At 42.7% G+C, this 16701-nt stretch overlaps 1 protein-coding gene across 13 annotated transcripts in view; it reads left to right on the forward strand.

Moving 5' to 3' along the window:
- The window catches only part of LDLRAD3 (low density lipoprotein receptor class A domain containing 3), a 127964-nt gene that overhangs the window by 56577 nt on the left and 54686 nt on the right, over positions 1-16701 (forward strand). The window contains exons 5-7 of one of the 13 annotated variants that reach the window (XM_054066582.1): positions 4777-4915; positions 12060-12155; positions 15293-16075. The exons of the other annotated variants lie outside the window; for them this stretch is intronic. Coding sequence (XP_053922557.1) covers positions 4777-4915; positions 12060-12155; positions 15293-15398 — 341 coding nt within the window. The 3' untranslated portion in view covers positions 15399-16075. Of the gene's footprint in view, positions 1-4776; positions 4916-12059; positions 12156-15292; positions 16076-16701 lie in introns of those variants that run through there. 13 annotated transcript variants of the gene reach the window in all.

Raw genomic sequence — 16701 nt, forward strand, 5'->3', positions numbered from 1 at the left:
CTTCAGGGCTTTAGGGAGGATGATGGAGGGCTCTGGAGCACAAGTGGTGTTTAGTTCTATCCCATTACTAAGGAATATGGAACAGGAGGTCAGGGGCAAACAGATGATTAATGCCTGGCTCCGAGCCTGGTGTGAGGAGAGAGGCTTTGGCTTCTTTGATCATGGGGTGATCCACCCACCCCCAGGTTTTCTTACTAGGGATGGGTCATGCTTGTCTTCAAGGGGGACTAAAGTTATCTCTAAAAATCTAGTTAGGCTCTTAAATAGAGCTTTAAACTAGATGTGAAGGGGGAAGGGGAAGAGACCAGGCTAGTTGGGAATGAGCCTGGAAGTGGGACACTGGCGGCTGAGAAATGGTGTGCTGGAGAGGACCACCAGTACACCACCACAGGGCAAGTGGGGGTGAGGGTGAGTACAAGTGGGGATAGTAAGGATGAAACTGGGTCTGTGGAATTAGTTATTCCAAGGACCAGTCAATTGAGAATGAACTCTCTTCCCTTTACGAGGGCTGAAGGTTCATCAGCCCAGCTGAAGTGCATATACACCAATGCACACAGCACGGGCAATAAGAAGGATGAGCTGGAAGCTGTTGTAGGGCAAGGTGACTATGATGTCATTGCCATCACAGAAACGTGGTGGGATGACTCACATAACTGGAGTACAGCTATGTTGGGATATAAACTCTTCAGGCGGGACAGGAAGGGTAGGAAAGGAGGCGGGGTAGCCCTCTTATGTTAAAGAGTGCTTTGATACTCTTGAACTGGATTACGGTGAGGATGGGATCGAGTGCCTATGGGTTAAAATCAGAGGAGCCCACAAGAAGGGGGACTTTGTGATAGGAGTCTGTTACAGACCACCCAGCCAAGAAGAAGCAGCTGATGAGCTCTTCTATAAACAGCTGGGGATAGTCTCTAAATCTCTGCCTCTTGTACTTGTGGGTGACTTTGATTTTCCGGATGTCTGCTGGGAGTACAATACAGCAGAAAGGAAACAGTCTAGGAGGTTCCTGGAGTGCATGGAAGACAACTTCCTTGCACAACTGGTTAGTGAACCAACAAGGGAGGGTGCCTTCCTAGACCTGCTGTTTGCGAATAGAGAAGGTCTTGTTGGAGATTTGACGGCTGGAGGACGCCTGGGATTAAGCGATCATGAGATGATAGGGTTTTCAGTTCTAGGTGGGATAAAGAAGGGGGTTAGCAAAACAGTCACATTAAACTCCCAGAGGGCAGACTGTGGCCTGTTCAGAAGGTTGGTTAGCAAAGTCCCGTGGAAAACAGTCCTTCAGGGGCAAGGGAGCCCACGAGGGTTGGGCGCTCTTGAAAAATGAAATCCTAGCAGCTCAAGAGCAGGCCATCCCTGTGTTCTGGAAAAGGAGCCGGCGGGGGGAAAAGCCAGCTTGGTGGAGCAGGGAGATCTCAACATGTGTCAATAATAAGAAGAAGCTCTATGTGCTTTGGAGGAAAGGACAGGCAACTTGGGTGGACTACAGGGAGGAAGTGAGATCGTGCAGGGAAAAAATCAGGAGGGCCAAGGCCCGACTAGAAATAAAACTGGCTAAGTCTGTGAAAGACAGCAAAAAGTCTTTCTACAAATACATCAACAGGAAAAGGAGGACGAGGGAGAATATCCAGTCTCTATTGGATGCAGAAGGAATAACAGTGACAGGGGATAAGGTCAAGGCTGAGGTACTTAATGCCTTCTTCGCCTCAGTCTTTAATAGCAAAGAAAGTTGTTCCTTCTGTTTACAAACCCAAGAGTTAGAGGAGCAGAATGAGGCTCCCATGATCCAAGAGGAGGTGGTTAGAGACTTGGTTGCCCAGCTAGACTCCCACAAGTCTATGGGGCCGGATGGGATCCACCCAAGAGTATTGAAGGAGCTGGCGGATGTCCTTTCCAAACCCCTGTCCATCATCTTCCAGCGGTCCTGGCTGACTGGGGAAGTTCCACTAGACTGGAGGCTGGCTGATGTTGTGCCCATCTACAAGAAGGGTTGCAGAGAGGATCTGGGGAACTACAGGCCTGTCAGTCTCACCTCAGTGCCGGGGAAAGTCATGGAACAGGTAATCTTGAGTGCTATCATGAAGCACATGCAAGAGAACTGGGTGATCAGGCCCAGTCAACATGGGTTTATAAAGGGCAGATCTTGCCAAGCTAACCAACCTGATCACCTTCTATGACAAAATCACTCGACTACTGGATGGGGGAAAGGCTGTGGATGTAGTCTTCTTGGACTTCAGTAAAGCCTTTGGCACAGTTTCTCACAGCGTTCTGCTTCAGAAACTGTCAGCCTCTGGCCTGGACAGGCGCACACTCTCCTGGGTTGAAAACTGGTTGGATGGCCGGGCCCAGAGAGTGGTGGTCAATGGAGTTAACTCCAGCTGGAGGCCAGTCACAAGTGGAGTTCCTCAGGGCTCAGTACTGGGTCCAGCTGTGTTTAATGTCTTTATCAATGACCTGGAAGAAGGCATTGAGTGCACCCTCAGCAAGTTTGCAGATGACACTAAGCTGGGAGGAAGTGTCGATCTGCTGGAGGGTAGGGAGGCTCTGCAAAGGGATCTGAACAGGCTGGACTGCTGGGCCGAGACCAATGGGATGAGGTTTAACAAGACCAAATGCCGGGTACTGCACTTGGGGCACAACAACCCTATGCAGTGCTACAGACTGGGGGAAGAATGGCTGGAGAGCTGCACGGAAGAGAAGGACCTGGGGGTGCTGGTTGACAGCCGACTGAACATGAGCCAGCAGTATGCCCAGGTGGCCAAGAAGGCCAATGGCATCTTGGCTTGTATCAGAAATGGGGTCACCAGCAGGTCCAGGGAGGTTATTCTCCCTCTGTACTCGGCACTGGTGAGACCGCACCTCGAATACTGTGTTCAGTTCTGGACCCTCACCACAAGAAGGATGTTGAGGCTCTGGAACGTGTCCAGAGAAGAGCAACAAAGCTAGTGAAGGGGCTGGAGAACAAGTCGTACGAGGAGCGGCTGAGAGAGCTGTGGTTGTTTAGCCTGGAGAAGAGGAGGCTGAGGGGAGACCTTATTGCTCTCTACAACTACCTGAAAGGAGGTTGTGGAGAGGAGGATGCTGGCCTCTTCTCCCAAGTGACAGGGGACAGGACAAGAGGGAATGGCCTGAAGCTCCGTCAGGGGAGGTTTAGGTTGGATATCAGAAAAAATTTCTTCACAGAAAGAGTCATTGGGTACTGGAACAGGCTGCCCAGGGAGGTGGTCGAGTCACCTTCCCTGGAGGTGTTTAAGGAACGGGTGGATGAAGTGCTTAGGGACATGGTTTAGGGAGTGTTAGGAATGGTTGGACTCGATGATCCAGTGGGTCCTTTCCAACCTTGTGATTCTGTGATTCTGTGACTTCAGGAAAGCAATGTGGGGGTAGAGGTTATATGTTTAGTTAATAACTGGATGACTGATCAGCCAAGAAAAGGCGTATGAAAAGATTATATGCTCTGTTTAAAAGCTAACAATACTTCAGGCTGAATTTTTTCTTCGTGTTTTTTTTTTGCTTGCTATTAAAGCCAAATTTGTCAGACCGGATTGGAACAGGTGTGTTGGTGATTGGTTAGATGGAGAAATTCGTCAGAGTTGAGCTCAGACAGCAGGGTGGTTACAGCACGTATAAGAGGACTGAAACAGCTGTTGTGATAAAAATGAGACATGGGGGCAATAAACACAGCCTGGTTTGCAAATAGGGGATGGAGATCATAGGTAGGGCCTTAGGCCATGCTCCTACTTTATTTTTTTTTTTTTAATTTGTTTTATGAAAGGATCACTTGGCCATAGTCTTGTCTTTTGCTATTGTGGGGGAGCCAGCTTGTATAATTAAGACTGAGATGCTGATAAACCTTATGCTCTTATGCACACACAGTCAGGTTTTTTAGGAATCATCTGCCAGGTTTTACATTCCTGAACCCAGATTCTTGCTCTTTCCATTGAACTCTCAACACAGGTGTGATTGAATCACTGAATGTTTGCAGAAACCACAGCTGATCTCTCCTTTGTTTCCCAGACTACTTTTTCCACCACCTTTTGACATATAAATTCCAGGAAGTTGATGATTATTTGGCAGCCATAGTGAGATCAGATAATTGCAATAAAATATTCAGAGAGTACCTTATTGGCCAAGCTGGATGTAATTCAAGACTCCATATGTGGCTGGCCAGAGGTGCCTCGGGAAACGTGCAGAAGTGATATTGTGAGCTTGCATATTGGAGAGGGATTGCAGTGTGATGCCTTTGCAAACTATTTGGCCTACATAGCCGTCTGAGGTGGAAACCAAGCAACATGGAAAAACACTATGAAATGATTCAACCTTCGAATAGTGAATTTCCCAGTAAGGTACAGGAATGGTTATGGTCTCTGCCTTTCTTATCAGTACATAAGTAGTATGGTCAGTCTTTCCAGAAATCCTTATGTAAATACAGAGCAGAGAAAGCATACCGAACCTACTACCGTGTTCTTCCATTCATTGTTTCACCCTCACCATATTCTCTACTTTCTTGTTGGAAAAACTCTTCAAGCAGTTAAGTCTTTGTTTGTGTAGAAATTAAGTCAAAGCTGGGGCCTTGAGCAGCCTGATCTAGTAGGAGGTGTCCCTGCCCATGGCAGGGCATGTGGAACTAGATGGTCTTTAGGGTCCCTTCCAACCCAAACTATTGTATGATTCTGTGAAATTTGTACTTTCTCTTGTTGGTTTGGGTTTTTTTTTTTTCCATTGCCTTCTTTACTGTTTTGTATTATTTGCTTTCTTGTTTCTTCCGCTCTTCAGGTTTTTTTATCATGCTTGCTCTTCACATGTTTGGTTTTGGCTCTTCTGAAGGTATCAAACAAGAGGAACTATACATTAAGCCATACTCAGATTTCAATCCACTATCTACAGTTAAAATACTACAAAATTTTGTAATCAGGTAAATCTTTCTTACTCAATTGTAGTTCTCATATTGTGGTGTCACCCTCAATGAGCAGGACGTAGTCTAGGCTTAAAACACAAAAACAAATACAAAAAAAAACCAAAAACCACATGGGGGAGAAACCATACATCTACTTAAGAACACCAGGTATATATTCCTTTCAGTTACATCCAGCTCACTGAGGTGGGCCACATCTCTCCTCTCTGATAGAAGTGCCAGACAGTGGCCCTCTACGAGAACATTGCCAGCGGGCAGTATTCATAGCAAACGTGTTTCTTGATTATAGCTTCATCAGAGATTTAATATTACAAGTTTAATGGTGTCTGCAAGTCGCAGTCAGGTGAAAAAATGAGTGATTTCTGCTCCAGTTGTGTTAAAGCCATTAGAGCAGGAATTTCCTTTCCACCTAATTTACCACATAATTTATACTGCTTTGTATTTTATGGCCTTGACTTATTTATAGTGTATGTCACTAGCAGTTCCCTGCCTGTGGTTTGCTAGGTGGGAGCTGTCTCTTGATGCTTTTGACATGAGGTGTTTGCATTGTGCACAGTGCGTTCCCACTGGACACCAGAACCAAGCTGTTGCAATGGAAATGGAGGTCTTGAAGTCAGTGCGTTAAACATCTGCTAGAGGAGGAAGTTTCCACAGGAACTGGGTTAACAGTCCACTTCTGGAATGTAAGCTGGGAGCAACCATCTGGCCAGCCCCTTGCCACATGCAGCACATGGCAGCAAACGCAGCATTGCAGTAGGTGGTGTGCAGAGCAGGAACAACACTAATTAAAGTTGCCCACTCAATATATTAAAGGGGAGTAGGGAGAGGAACCCTTTGCGGCTGGGTTGAGGGCAGGCAGATGCCAGCGGTTTGTCTTGAAGCATTCCTCACTGCTGGGAGATCCATGAATAATGGTGTTTTGGAGTAAAATCTCTCTCGAGTTTTTGATACTTTTCAACCACAAATCTTTGACCTTTGCAAGGGGGTAGAGTTCCCTGCAGTGCTGTACCCGAAGATTTTCAGTTGTGGGAACCAGCTGAGGAGAGAGGAGGGGAAAAAGAAACTGATCAGACTTTTTCAGTTCCTTTCTTTTCAGGGACTACAGGTCTGCCTCTCCAAAACTGTTATATTACTCCTACAGCAGTTGCCTCTGGAATTGCAATTGCAATGTATTCTCTGTCTTATGGTTGTTAGAAGGAGATTCCTTAGCTTTTTTGGTTTTCTCTCTTTTCTTTTCCATACCCTTTTTCCTTCTACTTTTATTATGCAGCGAAAGAGCCAGGGAAATGAAGAAAGTGCTGCGCATCTCTGCCCTTTTCATATTGGGAAAGGAATGTGTCATTTGTGTATGCTATGGCTATTTCCTAACAAGAAAGCCAAAAACTATGTTGGCGGGTTTTTTCCCAAAGTGTCTGTTTAAATGCCTAAGTAAGGTCAGCTTTTAGTAGGTTCTATGCTCTTAGGAATGTTTGAAGAGATCATCTTTTTAATGTAAAGTCAACTTTTTTAGAGGAGGTAAATAATGAAGCACCAAAGAAACCTTAATGCAAGCAAAACTTCTTCCCCCTTTCAAGAACACTGACCTGTAGATATCATACAGACTTTGTTTTCACTACCTCTCCTTCAGAGGTGATCTGTACTTCTTGACAGTTTAGTTTGCCCTGCTGTGCTTTGTTCAGTGTAAGTTTGCAGGCCTCAGGTCATGAAGATTTCACTACTGTTTCTCAGGGATTATTGTACCTACAGTTCTTGCAACAACTTTTCCTGTTTTAACTTCATCTCTGCTCTAAAGCCAAGTAAAACTTTTGAAGTATTACATTCCCTACCAGGTTTCTGGCTCTCTACAAGCCTATAGTTCAGGTTACTTATTGAAAGTATAGAATGGCTTGCTTTCTTTACCTTTCCTTTCTTAACCTTTACCTTTCCCTTGTTTTGCATGCAGAACAAACTTCCTTAGTTCTTTGTTTTCCCAAATAGGGGAGTGGATTTATCAAAGCTGTTGTGGGTGCAAACTGATGTTGCTACATCAGTGCACTGGCTGCCTCTGCTATTTCTGTGAACTTAAAAGTGAATGTGCACCCTTCGTTTAATGAACACTCCACCCTGTCTGCATTTTTAATTAAGAGCTTGTGGACCAGGGGAGGTTCAGATTGGTCATTAGTGAAAATGTCTTTACAAAATGTGTTCTCAGGCGCTGGAACAGGCTGCCCAGGGTTGATTTTGAGTCACCATCCCTGGAAGTATTTAAAAGATGGGTAGATTAAGTGCTTAGGGATATAGTTTAGTAGTGGACAGGTACAGTTGGTCTTTTCCAGCCGAGCAATTCTATGGTTCAGGGTCCTTAGACAGTCTCACACCTGATCTTCTCCTACAATGGGCAGTTCTTTGATCTTCCAGTCTTCTGTGACTTGGGTGGAATGGTTTGAGCTCTTGTCAGTGAAGACGAAGGCAAAAAAGTTCTTGAGTACCTCAGCCTGCTCAATATCCTGGGCAACCACATCTCCCATATCGTTTCGGAGAGGGCTCACATTCTCCCTGAGATTCATACCCCTTGAGATTTTGCTGGCTCTCAATTTCTTCTGCCCTACATTGTTTACAACTACTGTTTCGGCGTGAAAGTGTATCTTGCAGACTGGGGTGGCGGGAATGCTTAGGGGTTTCTCCCTTCCCATTTTGTCTCTTGAGTAGGATCTAGTTCCTGGTGGCCACCATGGAGATGCCCTGAGGAACAGGGTCCAGGCCCTTGTCCCCAGCCTGACCCAGGGAGTGGCCAGGCCCCTCTGCTGTGGTGCCCCACTGTCTCTGCCTGGTGTCCCACTGCTGTGGGTGAAAGGCAGCTCTGCTGCAGCCTGAGCAAGTACTCAACAGCATCCATTTTCTTAGGCACTTTTGAGCCACATGAAAGTTATTTCTGAAAGGAGAGACGTGTTACACTTGCCAAGTATTGCATGCAATGTCCAGCAAATAGATTTGGTTAGGAGGAGACCTTCCTGGAGGGGTTACAAGGAGAAGAGAAAGGTAACAAGTGGGTATATTTACTTCTTTGAAACAACATCTCTCCCAGATTACCAAGTATTTCAATGTCTGCCTACTGACTTGTTTCTTTCTGTTTCAAACCTGGATATAATTAATGTAATTTTATAAACATGAGTGTACAGAAAAAGAGCAATACAGCTTGGGAGACCTTGTTCTTCAGAGTATTATATATGCTGCTTTTTCTTGCAGTTCCTTTTGCATAGTAGTTTATTTGCACCTTCGAAATATTTATCCTGCTTAAGAACAAAGTTAAGTATCTTAATTACCTTGGAAAATGTTCTGGGGTTTTTTGTGCTTTAATATATTTTTAAAATATTTTCCATTATGAGACTTCAAAGTGACATTTCTGCAATTCCTTTGACTATGCAAGCGGGCTCTTATGTTCTTCAGAACTATGTAAGCTGCCTGCTGACATTTTTTGCTTTCAGGACATCTCATCAGATAAGTCGAGGTTTTTGCCAGTAGGCCCATAAGCCAGGTTAGAAAGTGTTGAGAAGAGTTGGTGCCACATCACCTAGCCTTTTATAGGAAGAGGGAGAAGGCTTAATGGGAAAATGAAAATGTATAGGCTTTAGCGGTGTAGAATATGTTGACATGCTCTTGTACATGGCACAAAGAAAAAACATAATCTGCCCAGAGGTTATAGGATAGACACAGGCAGTACAAGCCCCGTCAAGAGCTCAGCTGGCTGTGCTGTGCCTACCCCCTTCAGCTCTCAGTTCTCTGCACCATTTTTTTTCATCTCTGTGCAGCTGGCATGCTTATGTTTATTAAAAGCCATTGCTGGAAGAATCTGTTGGAACATCAGGCAGAAACTTCTATATCTAGAAGTTGCTACTGCTTGTTAAAAAGTATTTTCATTCTGTTGTTCATTGCTCCATCTCGCATTCGTTCGCTGGTAGTGCTGACCTGTCCCCTATCTCACTGCTGGTGGTGAAGTCTTTTCTTTGCCCTTCAAGCAGAGTACCTTGAAGTGCTGGTGGTTGGTTGGTGGCCTTGCTGAGTCGGGTGTGCTCCGCTGAAATGTTGGGAGTATGTTAGCTATTGTACAGTGCAAAAAAAGAGGTTCTTGCTTGTATTAGTAATTCTGAAGGCAGTCTATTCTCTTTAATTGGGAAAAATGCTCTGGTGTTCTCATACCAGCTCATTTGCCAGTTTCTAGTGAATCTGAAAGGGGTGCTGCCTATTGAACAGCATGTCTGACATGAGCAGCTCTGGGCTTTTCTTCTGGGCCCTGCAAGTTTGATGATTTGGTGTTGCCCTTCCCCAGGATAGTTTTCCACCTGTGGTGGTAAATGACCTGTGAGTAAAACTGTTGTTTGTCTAATGTGGTTTTAGTTCTGTAAGTGGAGAAGCAGTCATGGGATAAGTGGAAAGGTGAGTGGAAGATGTGGCACTTTACCACTGTGCGGCTAAGTGGCTGTCCTGTGACAGGAAAGTGTGAGTGAGGTATGTCTGCAAGCTGCTAGTGAATGTGTTTTCAGAAAAGAGTCAACTCTTTTTTCCATTTCATGCTGCATCTTAATCATATGTTCTGTCAGGCCTGTAGAAAGCTGCTGCCTTTTCTTCTTTCTTGTGATTAGATCGGGTTATGAAAATTCATTCCTCGCAAAGGTGAAACTTCTAGTTCCTGTTTTACTGTTTTTACTATTACAAGTTCTGATGCTTCCTGTGCTCTGCCCAAGCTCTGCTTGAACAAAGGTCTGGTTCATTGAGGGAGAGTTGTCACCACAGCAGGAATCCTTAGTGTTAAGGTAGCGCTTGTTCCTGCCTCTCACTCCAGACTTACCATCAGTTCGTACAACCTATTGCTGTGTCTTTTGCCATGTTGCATGCAAATACATATTTTTAAAATGCTTTATGTAGGCCTCCAGAGCTCAGATAAGCCAGTCAGTGTTCTCTTAGGTGCCAAATTAATTAAAACAGCTTGCTCAGCAGAGACACATTCAGAGAAGTCCAGAAGGCAGAGTAAAGTAGGAGTCCTAAGAGCTCACACAGAGAAATTGCTTTGCTCTCTATGAACACTTGATGTGGTGGTGGTAGTTCTTGTGGTTTTAGGTACCTTGCCAGAGGAATTGCATTGAAGGTGGTGGAGCACAGAATGTTGTGATTTGAGTTCTGTGAAAAATGCAGAGTAAACTCCAAATCAGGTATTGAAACTTGGAATAAAGAATGGCATTTCAGTCAGGACCATGTGTTTTCATCTGAGATGAAGCCTTGAATATTTTAGAGTCTTCTAGCATGGTGGTACAGCAGTGTTCCTGGGGCACTTGCTGAATTTGTATTTCTACGGTTTGCAATAGGAATTGCAAATTTCTACGGGTTTTCTTCCCTTTCTTCCTCTCTTCACACTGTCACAGGCACCTCAGGAAACTCATTTACCCTAATGTTGTGTTTGACTCATGAGACTGAATGAGCTAATAGCTTCAGAAGAAATTGCTGTAGCAGTTGCATTCATAAATATCATGGACAGCTTCCTTAAAGTGGCATTTTGATTACTTGAGACAAAGTTTCTAAAACATTAAAACAGCTTAAAAATACTGACTTGGCTAAAGCAATAAAAATTCTGTGGATATTTTTCATATAACTCTATTTTTTTCCTTTTCAGAAAACGGACAAGAAGCCTGTATTAAAAAGCAATTAAATCTGCAACCCAAGCAAGACAGAAAATTAAAAATTTAATGCTAATGCATTTTTTTCATTTTGCAGATGGTTGCTACCCACTGACAGGCACACAAGTATGCGTATCATTAGCACTGACAAAGAGTCAACTGTTAACTTCTAAATTCTTGGTTCCAAGAGTTTATCTCACAATCTCATTATGTAAATGTATCTTTTTTAGCTTGAGCAGTTGCCACATGAACAAGTGTCTGTCTAGAGCACTGCCTGCAAAAACTAGGCAGAACTATCTGTTCTGTTAAGAGTCCTGTTGCTTTAATTTATAAGTAATCTTTAAGACTCTAAAGGATTGCGACAGTATAAAGCAAAAAAACCAGATGAAACAGTGTCCCGCATTGCATTGTGGCACATCATACTTAGGCTTGGTGGATACTGCCATGTAATTGCTGGCTTTCCTGAAGAAAAGGTAGTGTATGTGTGTGTGAGGCCGTGCTCCTGTTGAAAATATGGAATATGCTTTAAGAACAAGCACTTCTGGCTATCGGGGGCGGGGGGCGGAATTAGTATTGGATCCCTAATTTTATCTAGAACAACACAGGATGTGTTTGTTGCAGAGGGGTGATGTTTGATAAAACCTTATTACCATTGCTTTTGGAGGCCTGATGTGTTTGTTGTTGATTATGTGTCTGATCCAACATAAGGGGAAAGAGAAGATCCTGTGGAGCAACCCACTGCTGGAAGCTCTCCTGAGTAGAGGGCAGCAGTGTTAGTTCCCACGTCAGGTAGCTCACCTGAAGCCTCATTAAAGTGTACAGGCAGGACCTGGTGGGGACAAGTGATGGGCATGGAAGGGCTTATTTGCACTAGGAGAGCAGTGAATTTCAATGAAGCTGCAATGTATGGTATTTGTTCTGGAATTACTTTTTGTGAACATTGTTGAATGCTTTTGGAAATACCTTACACAAACTTCTCTAATCCTTCTGTGAAAATAAATTCCTTCTAGCTTTTCTGTGGTGGGGAAGGGGATTGAATAGGCAGAGGATTCACAGTCACGAGTCAGGACAGATTAGTTATGTGTCTATAACCATAAAAGGTTGTTAGTGTTAGTCCATGAATTCTGACTTTGAAGCTTGCAATGGGTAACACTATTTTACCAATCTTGTCCTTTCTAAAACTAAACAATCCACCCTTAGCTGGGGTCGCTTCTCAGGATGGGAGGTGAGGTTCACCTGTTACAGAATTTTGTTTGGCAAAGAACTTTCCTCTCCAGGTTTCTGTTATGCCAAGAACATAGAGAATGGGGCTTCTTAGCACTACTAGATTTGTAGTTTGGTTGTCACAGAGCACCTAATAAGCAATATATGTAGCTAGAGGTAAGAATTGATTTATTTTTTTTTAAATATGGAAATTGTTCATTTTCATGTGGCTTTAAGTTTAGAGTGAAATTCTGTAACTTGATTACTCACTATAATCTCTGTACTATCTTTAGGGCACAGTTTTGTTTGGACACTGTGCTGCTAGTGCCAGTCCTACAGTGGATTCTTCCACTAGTGCTTCACCTTCTTTTCATCCACACACCAGCAAGGTAAATGAGTTGCACTTTGTTCTGGCCTTTGCAGCCATATACTGATGAAGATAATGGTTCATTCTGAAGAAGCAAACCATTACAGGCATCTCACTGTCAGGAGAGCCTTGCTATCTACAGCATGAGTGTAAATGCCTCCGATCTTCTGCAATGAGCGTGATGTAGCATTCCATGGATCAGCATATCCAGAGCATCTCTGCTAGTGGTGGTTTTGTTTTCCACAGTCTGATTCATGGATATGCAACTCACCAGTGCAGGTTTTAACATTCAGAATGTTTTTTCCTCCTGGTCCAATGCAGAAATTGCTCTGCAAGCTGAACTGGTGTTTCAAATACTTCTCTTATTTTGCCTCAGAAATGCAGATGTACCTGTTTCATCGTATTTTTATTACTTGAAAATGAGTGACCTCATACACTTTCCAGTATAAAATCAAGCTATATCTTTCTCAAGGTGAACCTTAAAAATTAGAAACTTCATACTTGAATATCAGAGTTGTGTATGATTTGCTATGGTGAAAACCACATGGCTTCTGTCATGGGAGAGTGAAATGTCTCCAGGAAGTTCTTGAGCATCTGTGCTCCTGTAGTACAGATAAAGAAGTCAGCTCTGGGTAGTGTTGTGGCTGAGCTTTTCTGATGTGTTACAGTCACTCTTTGGGAATTATCAGCCTTTCATATATTTGTGCCATGGCAGGGTTACGGTAGTTACGTTCATAATTTCTGTTTTGCTTTTAATAGTATCATGTAAATGCTGAGTATGGTTTGTGTTTAAAATTATTAGAGCAAAGGGAAGATAATTTTTCTCTGAGCTACCTTTAGAAAGCTCTGGAATAATATGTTTGATTTGCTATCAGAATAACTTACCGTTGCCTCCGTTACTCCAGAAGATAGTGTTTTCCCTTCTGGTTCCCATTACTATAATCAGATGCACTCAGAGCATTCTGCTTCTGTCTGTTAACATGTAATTACGTGATTGATTCTTGCATGCCAAGTAGATACTTTTTCCAAAGGAAGTAGGTATTTTACATGATTTTTCAGGACAGCTATGTAAATCGGCTGCTTATGAGAGGTGCTGTAATCTGCAGCTTGAATAGTAGTCTTTCAAACTTTCATCTTCTGTGCTTCCCCTTCACATCTCCATAACTTTCTACTACTTTAATTGTTGATTACCCTACTACAATGCTTAGTCAGATGTTCAAAGCACTGGCTGTTTAACTCGCCAGATGGTACAGAAAATGTTTCTTTATCGTGTGGATTTTTTTATTGATCAGGGTTTTGGGGAGTTGAATTGCTGTCATGCCCCAGTCCTGCTCAGCAGGAGATTTAGGGGATGTCATCTTTTAAATGTTTGTGCACATGTACAATAGTGAGGACAATCACTCTAGGGTTTGACGCAAATTCCAATCTTAAATTTGAGCTCCATCAAAGTCACAATTCACAACAAGAACTTAGCAAAACATCAGTCCCTTATGAAACAGCAACACTTCAAAACTACTCATAGACAATGCAGCTTGGGAAAAGGTCAGTCCTTACAAAACAGGAACAGGCAGTGCAACAGGCTGGTTTGTACAACAGGTTTGTACAAATAGCAGCAGCCCAAGTAGAGTCACCCAAAAGTGCCAAGAGGAGATGCAGTAGGTTTGGGGAGAGACTGAGGACAGAGAGAGAAAAAGAAGAAAAGTAGTGGGAAAGGGGGAATATAACAGAAAATTAATCTCCACCCCAAAGGATTCAGTAAGCAACTCAACAGAAAATGTGGTCCATGAGGCAGAGGGTGTGTGTGGGCTTCACACGTTCACCCAGAGTAGGTTGCACTGGGGTGTGTCCAGGCTGGTTTTGAATATCTGCAGAGAAGGAGACTCCACAACCTCCATGGACAGGCTGTAGAGATGTTCATTGCTGTTGAATTCCTCAGACAATCTGCATGATTTTGCAACCAATTTTGCAAGTCAAAGATGATGTCTTTTTTATTTCTAAAAATACTTTTCTACTATTGTAGCTAGAATATAAATATAGTGATAATCTGTCCGTAGTCTTCCTAGCATACTCTTAATTATACCATAGATCATAAAGGTAAAGATCAAAGAAAATGTCCTTGCCACTTGGTGATCCTAATAAAAGAACTTGGAGATTGAACGCAGTTCTTGATCATCTATGACCAACTATGTACAGCAAGTTGCTGTCTTGGTAACTTTTTCCCCCAATTTTTGAATAGCATTAGTGCTTACTCATCTCCTAAGGATGTAGTTGAAAATTATATATATAAACTATTTGTCAGTTGCTTACTTAAGATGATGTCTTAGCTAATGAAAGTCACAAACGTTGGAAAAATAAGATTTTTGTTTTTAACATGCTAAAACACTGTTAAGAGCACGTCCTGAGGTTCACTCACGTTTGCTTGGTGGTTTTATCTGTTGAAGAAAGGTTAGTCTACATGCACCAGATTTAATTAGTGTCTTTTAGTCCTTGTGCCACCACGCTTGTTCAGTATTTATCTAGTGATGGAAGTCAGCAAAAGCGAAGGACAGCCTTTCCCTGTCCCCAGACAGATGGAAGCAAAGCACAGACCTGCCAATCAGCCAGTGCCTTTTCTCAGAAAAGTTTGAAGAGGTAAAGGAGAGTTGTGTTTCTGAAAGTGACTTGTGTGTTCATAGCTCTTAAATGGTAGAGCACACAAGTACAACACAAACTGCAATCTCTACTAATGCTTATTTGTGTTCTGCTGTGGGGAGCCTTTGTGTTGCTGCAAGAACATAAGCACTTCTGATTTATATCACTAGAAAAATCATTACCACTACAGCATTCTGGTGTTTTGATCTCTCTTTCTTTAGGAGAGCTTTGCTCTCGAAGTTGACAGATTTTATGTAATGCTTATTTTCAGCAGACTTTCACTAGATCTTTGGAAGACTATGGTCATGGTGGTCTTTTACACGTATGTAACGTCTGCGTGCTCTAAAGAAGTGGGGCCAAGTTTGAGGACACAACATCCCTATTTTCAGTACTCTCCAAATTATCAGTGAACGTCAGGTGGTAAACACACGCTGTAATTATCTGATCATAGGCACTTAATGTGGTAATCAGAATTTGCAGTAGGTTACCTATTTGCTGTAAGATTATATCTCTCTCTGCTTTTAACAGGGTGTGTTGTACTACTCACATAAGCAGCAAAGCACAGAATTATTATCTGGACAAAGACTTCTGGAAATGTGAACAATACAGAATCGCCAAATCACAGAATCACTAGGTTGGAAAAGACCTCCAGGATCATCAAGTCCAACCATTCCTATCAACCACTAAGCCCCTGAGCATCTCGTTCACCTGTCTTTTAAATACCTCCAGGGATGGTGACTCAACCACCTCCCTGGGCAGCCTCTGCCAGTGCCCAATGACCCTTTCTGTAAAAAATTTCTTTTCTGATGTCCAGCCTCAACCTCCCCTGGCGGAGCTTGAAGCCGTTCCCCCTTATTTTGTCCCCTGACACCTGGGAGAAATTTGGGAGATACATTTAATTTGGGATTTTTAAGTGAATGGGGTAATACTTTGCATTCAGATACGAATGGGTTTGTGTCAGTGGTCTTCAGAAGAATTTGGTGGATTAACCGTCTGAGCATTGTCTTGTCTTTTAGTATCCAGCAGGGCAGAGACATACTGTCACAAGTGTTTTCAAGTGTAGGAATCTGGAATCCATTTCTCATTTGGATGTAGCCTTGGAAAGGTTAAGAGTTAATCCATGCAGTTCCCCAGGGCACTTAAGGTGATCCTGAATGATTTGATTAAAATTGTGGCTTTATGGCTTGATTAAAATTGTGTTTCTCCTAGTAGATTATTTTACTAGGAACACAGTTTGTATACGTGGAGTTTCCCAAAAGAAATCAAAACTTTATGACCCAGATTGCTAGCAGAACTGCTGTCTCACCTGTGCATGGGTAAAATGGGCATCTTTCTGTGTGTGGGAAATGCTTGTATCACTCAGCAATTTGAAGTATAACAAAAAAATGTAGTTCCCCTTCTGATCAATAAATAGTTTGAGTCTAGACTTTTTATCTTTGTTTTTTAGCATGCTGCTCTTATCCCTCATTAATCCTCTTGGTCAGTAAGAAGAGGGCTTAATGCAGAAGACCAATTTCACTTCTGAATTCCTGTATGAAAATAAATAATGTGGGGACAAGAGGATACTTGCAGAATAAGCATAAGTCTGATCTCGAAATACTCCCTTTGACCTCTGAATCTCTATCAATTTTTTTTTTGCAAAGTATGAGAGCATACACTTACTGCTTTTCATATGTACAAATTTTCATTTTAAATCAGTCCAGCAACTGGTAAATGTAAGTATCAGCATATCAGAATATAATTAAGTCATTTTTTTTGCTTCTTCTGCACAAGTAAATAATAATGAAGGGAAGTTTATCAGTCATCTCTCTTTCTTGGTATTCCTTTTACACAGTTAAAGAAATTCATTGAGGAGATAAAGGGCTTAGGCTTAGATATACTTTTCCTAGCCTTGGTATATACTTCATATGAGTCTAGTTATGTTACTTTCTGCTTCA

Source organism: Cuculus canorus, chromosome 5 (assembly GCF_017976375.1).
Source record: "Cuculus canorus isolate bCucCan1 chromosome 5, bCucCan1.pri, whole genome shotgun sequence".
Classification (NCBI taxonomy): Eukaryota; Metazoa; Chordata; class Aves; order Cuculiformes; family Cuculidae; genus Cuculus; species Cuculus canorus.